This window comes from Charadrius vociferus, unplaced genomic scaffold (genome assembly GCF_000708025.1).
Source record: "Charadrius vociferus isolate BGI_N301 unplaced genomic scaffold, ASM70802v2 scaffold560, whole genome shotgun sequence".
NCBI classification, from domain to species: Eukaryota; Metazoa; Chordata; class Aves; order Charadriiformes; family Charadriidae; genus Charadrius; species Charadrius vociferus.
In genome coordinates this window covers 1,046,433-1,053,051 of record NW_009646459.1, presented here as the reverse complement: position 1 = coordinate 1,053,051, position 6,619 = coordinate 1,046,433, and the positions used below count along the sequence as shown (strand labels likewise).

General features: G+C 41.1%; 1 protein-coding gene across 1 annotated transcript in view; it reads right to left on the bottom strand.

Annotated features, from left to right (window-relative positions):
* Positions 1-6,619, bottom strand: part of PRUNE2 (prune homolog 2 (Drosophila)) — a 159,460-nt gene that overhangs the window by 47,449 nt on the left and 105,392 nt on the right. Inside the window, exons 10-12 of the mRNA XM_009882758.1 lie at positions 3,393-6,617; positions 2,161-2,937; positions 1,657-1,813 (exon numbers count right to left, since the gene is read on the bottom strand). Of these exons, the coding sequence (XP_009881060.1) occupies positions 1,657-1,813; positions 2,161-2,937; positions 3,393-6,617 (4,159 nt within the window). The remainder of the gene's footprint in view (positions 1-1,656; positions 1,814-2,160; positions 2,938-3,392; positions 6,618-6,619) is intronic.

Below are 6,619 nucleotides of genomic sequence, written 5' to 3'. Positions count from 1 at the left end.
GGAGAAGAGGTCAGCCCCCACCTCTCTACAACCTCCTTTCAGGTAGTTGTAGAGGATGATAAGGTCTCCCCTCAGCCTCCTCTTCTCCAGGCTAAACAACCCCAGTTCCCTCAGTCGTTCCTCATAAAACTTGTTCTCCAGACCCCTCACCAGCCTTGTAGCCCTTCTCTGGACATGCTCCAACACCTCAATGTCCTTCTTGTAGTGAGGGGCCCAAAACTGAACAGGTGGGGCCTCACCAGTGCCGAGTACAGGGGGATGATCACTTCCCTTGTCCTGCTCACCACACTATTCCTGATACAAGCCAGGATGCTGTTGGCCTTTTTGGCCACCTGGGCACACTGCTGGCTCATATTCAGCCAGCTGTCCACCAACACCCCCAGGTTCTTTTCTGTCAGGCAGCTTTCCAGCCACTCTTCCCCAAGCCTTCAGACCATATAGAACTGGGGAGTGCTCATCTTCTCCTAACCCTTTTGAAGATTTGCCTCTTTCTTGAGGGCAGTAAATGCTAACCTGCATCAATAAAAGCTCTCCCTGCCCTACAAAAACAGAGCCCCTCTCATCTCATATTCTCCTCAGTGCTGTCTGTCTAGATAGATTGAAGTGATTTTGGCCAGGGGCAGTGTGCAAGGGCAAAGTATGCTCTGTATACGACTCAAAATTTTGTCTGTCAAGAAAACATAAAGTCCTATACAGGTGTTTAAGTTTAAGCCTGCAAATAACATCATTATATTTCAGAGTTTCTGAGACTGGGGCTTCTGTTTAGCACGAAGCCAGCACTTACCGTATGTTAAAAATAGCTCAGCTCTAACAGTGTCTGATCTTGTGGTAATGATACACTCTTTGAAAAATGTGTGAAAATCTGTGAAAATGTGTTTAGACAGCAGATATTTTAACAAGTTAGGGGGAAGATAAATCACAGATATTGAACTATTCATTCCTGAAATCGTAATAAAATGCGAACTGTTTGGGGTGTGGAGGAGGGTAGCAAAAAGCTGTGCTTTTCTGTCCCAGACTATTCGTACATGCTGTTATCAGGGTTATATTGTCATACAGAGGCATGACACTTTTAAGGGGAAAAAAAAAGCCTACTGCTAAAAGTGCAAAATTGTTAGTGAAAACTTCAAAAAATAAAGTCTAAAATGAACTGCAAGCCAATTAAAACCTGATAATAGAAGTTGTGAATGTGATATGTATTCTACACTGAACTAACAAGTGCTTGGGAGAAACCTGAAAAAAAATTAAAAATCAGTCCTGCATTTCACACAAATGATATGTTTCCACAGGTTTCATATCACGTATGTTCTTTTGGTTAAGTGCAGTTCGAAAGGAATAACAAGTACAAAGCAGTTATACCCCCTAGTTTTATGTGTACTGGGAAGTTTCCTTTACTGTACACAAAAACTTCACTGTATAAACGCAATGCCAGATTCCTGCATGTAAAACTGCAGCATGTCAGTTGCAGATGCTCAGGAGAAATGAGGTCAGACTCAGGGGCTATCCAAGAAGTCCGCTGTAGCAGCTACAACCTCCTGGTTGTAAAAAATGAGGAGTCAACAAGAGAAGCATCCTCTCCTAAACACTTGGAAATAACCACAAAGACCATAATTTTCCATCATCCTTTTCTTTCCTCTACAAGCAGCACCTTTTTCTGACCCTGGGCCTTGACGTCCTCCTGTCTTCCTTCTCAGCAGTTTTGCATTAGGCAGAGATACTACTTCACTTTCATCCCTCCATAATCTCATCACTGGTGTTGAATCTGGACTGGCAATATCACCAGCACCTGGCTTTGGCCTGAGTTCCCTGGACACATCTGTTTCAGATTTAAAGGTAGATTATGAAGTCTATGGGACTTCACAGAAGGAAGACAAACTTATTACTGCAAGGAAGTGTCCTTACTAGCTTACTACACTGCAGAACGATTCTAATTTGTCTCATATCAAGATACCATGAACCAAGGTTCTCTTTTTACAAAGGGAGGAATATAGTGATACTTAAATTATGTAAATACAATTAGTACTTCAGCCTTGATAGTCCTGCCATCTATTCATAACATCATACACTTTGATAGCCATCTATTCAGAACATCATACACTTTGATAACATTGATAACAAGTGAAAAGAAGACTCTTGAAAGGAAACAGGTTGGTCTTTCCTTACCCTGATTGTTTTCTGTTGCTTTGTTATTTCCAAGTCTCTGTTGAGCGTTTGCTTCCCGTGCACCATCACCACCAACCACCTGCAACACACGTGTTCCCGCAATGCCCAAACTCTCATCCTTGGTGGTCAGGCTGCCTGAAGGAGAACAGCCCTCATGTTCAAAAGATTTCTGAAGGGGAGTTTCTACTTGAAATTCTGCCTGAGTGTCAAGAATCGATTTCTGTGCTAAAACAGCTGCCAGTTCTTCGCCAGAATGTCCAGACTCTGATTTTGGCATCTGTGACTCAGCAGAAATTTCTTCAGGTGATATGTCACTGACTTCATTTTGGCCCAATATAATCCAGCCCTCATCTTGCCCACAACTTTCCTGTGATCTTTCATCATCCAGTTTTTGAGGCACAACAGAAGAACTTTTTTCTTCTAAATGAACAGAGTCCCATTCAGTCCCACAAACAGAGTGATCTTCCCTTTCATTTGTAATGGAGATTGGCTGACAGGTATCCAAGGAGCCCGGTGAAAAGTCTTCATGAGATTCTGTTTGTTCAGCTACATTAGCTTCCTGAAATGCAAAATCACTTTCATTTCTTTCAAAGGTATCCTTTGCTGAAGGTATATTTTCTTCCTCAGCAACAACAATGTAATCCATCTCCAGTGAAGTTGGATCTTGGTGCACCTGCATCCTCACATCTTCCTTACCCTCCACACTTTTCAGCTCAGGGCTCTCAGAGGAATTTCTCAGCTTATTCTCCCTATGAAGTAGGGAGTCAGTGCCAGCTTCTAAAAAAACAGGCAAACAGAAACTCCTTTTAGTTTTTGAATTACTATTTCAGTCACCATGATTTCTTTAAATCAGTACAGTGAGATAAAGCTCTTCTCAGTTTGCTTTGCTCTGTTAATGTGTACTTGAATTTTATAACATCATCATCATGATTACTATTGTTAAAGATTATACATTAACATTGTAATCATTCCTAAGGGAGAAATGATTCAGTGTCCCATATGCTAGGTCCTGTACAAACAACAGAAATAATGTTCCTACTTTAATGTTTAAAAGCTTTAGATCTGTCTAGAAGAGTGATACTAGAGGTCTTCCCAAAGTACAGAGTTTTGTACATCAGGGAAACACACAAACTTCAAACTTCAATCAAAGCCCCATCATTCAGCAGTCATACTCCAGACATTTCCTTCTTTCTTTGTCCTATGAACTTGCTCTGGAAAACAGGTTTCCTTACCATCAGGTGATCTTTTATCTCCACCTGCCGGTGAGTCGTGATCAGTTGTTTCTGCTTCAGATTTTCCTATCGAAATCTCAGAAGCTCCTGGAGTTACTTCACACTCGGAGACTGAAGGGACTAATGTGTGATTTTCCCGAAGGCACTCTGCGGATGTGTCAGACATCTGATCTTTAATGCTGCTGTCTTTGGTCATTAGGATGTCTTCTGCACCTTCCGAAGGTGTTGGCAAAGGTAAACGTTTTTCCAGACAAACACTGTCACAAAATGGCTGCTGTAACAAGAGCTCATCCTCTGCACACTCTCTGCTGCCAGAGGGTTCGTCAAAAGATACATAGGATGGTGGAGTACACATCGCTTCTGACTGATCACTGGGCATTTCCTTAAACACAGGAACATCATTTTCAGTTCCATCTTCAGACTCTTTTGCTACGTCATCAATCAGTGGATTACTTGAATCAGACTCATGACCTTCCTTACCACCAGGCACAAAGGATTTGGAAAAGAATATCTGTTCATCCTTTGATTCCTCTTCTGCTACTTCACTGCCTACTACTGTCAGTATGTTCATTCCACCACATGCGCTTGCTGGGACATTAGTCACTGATATGCTCCTGATGCTATTTTCTACCCCCGTCTCAGATTCATCCATGAATTCTTCTGACATGTCTAGCTCATCACCAGTTATTGCTGTATAGTCAATATCAGAATCTTTTCCAGTTTCAGCCAAGGCACTAATTTCTTTTAAGCTTTGTTCTGCCCTACCAAGTAGAGTAAATTCCATGGGAACCAAATGCATTTGGGAGGTTGCTGTTTCAGCTGTATCAGTTGGTGTTCCTTGATGGCTTGCAGGAGTAAAACTTTCATGGAACATGTCTTTTTGATCTAAGGATGTCACTTCTAAAACTTCATTGGTAATTTCAACCGACTCAATTGGGTCAGTAACAAGTTTATTTTCTGGAGCATATTCTTCCAAAATTGCAAATTCAGGAGGCTCCTGAGTATTAGAAGAGATTAGCTGATAGGATTCACCAGTCTCTCCCTGTTCATAGTCTTGGTGGCTACCACTTTCAGATTGTGTCTTTAACTTTGGCATTACTAACTGACACTTTGAATCAAAATCTGCCTCTCTATTCATATTTGACCATGCGTGAACTGGCTGACTATCTTTGTCTTCAGGCTCCACCCCAATCGGAGAAGATGGGGTACAGGCATGCTTAGCTTCATACTCTTGGCACACATCAGGACTGCTTGATGCCTCTGAAATATTGTCTTGGTCACAGTGACTTAATATATCAGGATTTTCACCATCTGATTTCAAAGTGACAATCTGCTCAGCATTAGTCCACAGGTCAGGTTCCACTGAAAAAAGCTGATTACTTTCTTGCGTGTTATCCTGTAAAATATCTGGGACAAGTGCAGTTTGAGGAACTAATATACTCCACCCTGGACTTGACTTCTCTGTCATTTCAAAAGATAAGTCTTCTACAGTGAAAGCACCTGGTGGGGAGTTGTGCACTTCTAGTCTTTCACAGGTGTCCTGCTGTTGTTCTTGAGGAATGAGACTTGCATGTCCCTCATTGTCTTTTGGTAGATCCAACACAGTGATTTCTTGAACTGATGTATTTGGCATACCTTGTTCCTCATCTGAAAAAGGATTCTGTGGAGTTAGTTGATTTTCCTCATCTGTATGAAACAATAGCTCTTTCAAGCCCCCTTCTTCTTTAACCAGCATGAAAGGATTAAATTGTTTGCACTGTACAGTGTCTTGATTTATCTGACTGTCAGGAATATTCACAGCATGTACGAGCCTTTCATTTTCTTTTTCATCACTGTACAGGGGGGCAGGCTGATTTCCATCACTTGCAGTAGTGAAATGTGCTTCCGTTAGTTCTTCATCTTGTGAAGGTGATCCCCAGGAATCCTCCTTATTTGTGAACTGGTTTGTTGCAGAGTGACTTGAAACAGAATACTGATCTTCCAATTGCTTTTCTTCACAAGGTTCTGAATTCCACCATTCTGAACTATCATCTGGAAAACCAAGTGTTCCTACCGTGGATTTTGGATCAGTTCTTAAATCAGCTTCAGATGCCATACTCCACATATCTACAGCTTTTGAAGAATACTCTTCTTTATCATCAACAGCAGAAGTTGGTGTAGTATCTTCATTCATTTGATACAAATATGAATCTTCTCTGCTACCTGTTTTTTCATTGCAAATACTCACCTGAGCTTTTTTCTGAAGTGTGTCATGGTGACCTAAGTATTCAGAAGTCTCACTATGCTCCACTGTAGTCAAGTCCTCCTCCAATACATTCCTAGCTTTATTTGTTTCAGGATTTTCATCAAAGATGCCTACCTGCACCTCCTCCCCCACCTTAGATTTTGCATCTAAATTGTCTTCATTTTCTTCAGGACTTGTTGCAATGGATTGAGCATAATCCTTTCCAATTTCAGATGCTTTGTGCTGTTTGTTTTCATTTGTGGAATCTTCATTAGTCACTTCTGGACAGGCCGCTGAATTCTCTGAATCTTCATTTATGTCAGGACTTGATAAAGAAGATACAGTATCATCATCTACATGGGCATTCCAAAAATCTAAGCTGCTAGGAACTTTGTTTTGTTCAGCGCTTGTTTCAAACCCTTCTTCACATTCATTCCCAAATTCGTTTCTTCTACAAGTATCTTCAAGATTTTTACTATTTTTAATATCCCACATATCCTTACTTCTTTTGTGATGGCTGGCAACTGGAAGGTCTCCCCACACATTCACAGATGCATCACTTAAATCAGGGCTTGTTCCACTTGAGTGTGCATAATCATTTATCGAATCACTCCACACATTGTCTTCTTCCAAATAGCTTTTGATCTGTATATCCTTTGAAAGGCTACTTGTGGTGTTTGCCATTTCAAGGACTTCACTTGCCTCAGGACTTGTTCCAGGAGATGGCAAATCTCCACATGGCTGTGAATTCCAAGGAGTCTGGGGAAAACTGTCATTAAGCATTACACATGGGTCTCTGCAAAGATTATTGGCAGGTTCTAAATTTTCAGAGTTTTCACTTCTCCCAGAACCATGTGAAAATGAATTTTCCACCACAGACATATCTGTAATGTCAGGAACACTGACATACTCAGAAGAAGGACTCTTAAACTCATCTATGAAAGACTGTTCATGAGTCCTGTTCAGTTCTGAGCTATTTTTGAAAGATACTAGCTCAGAATTA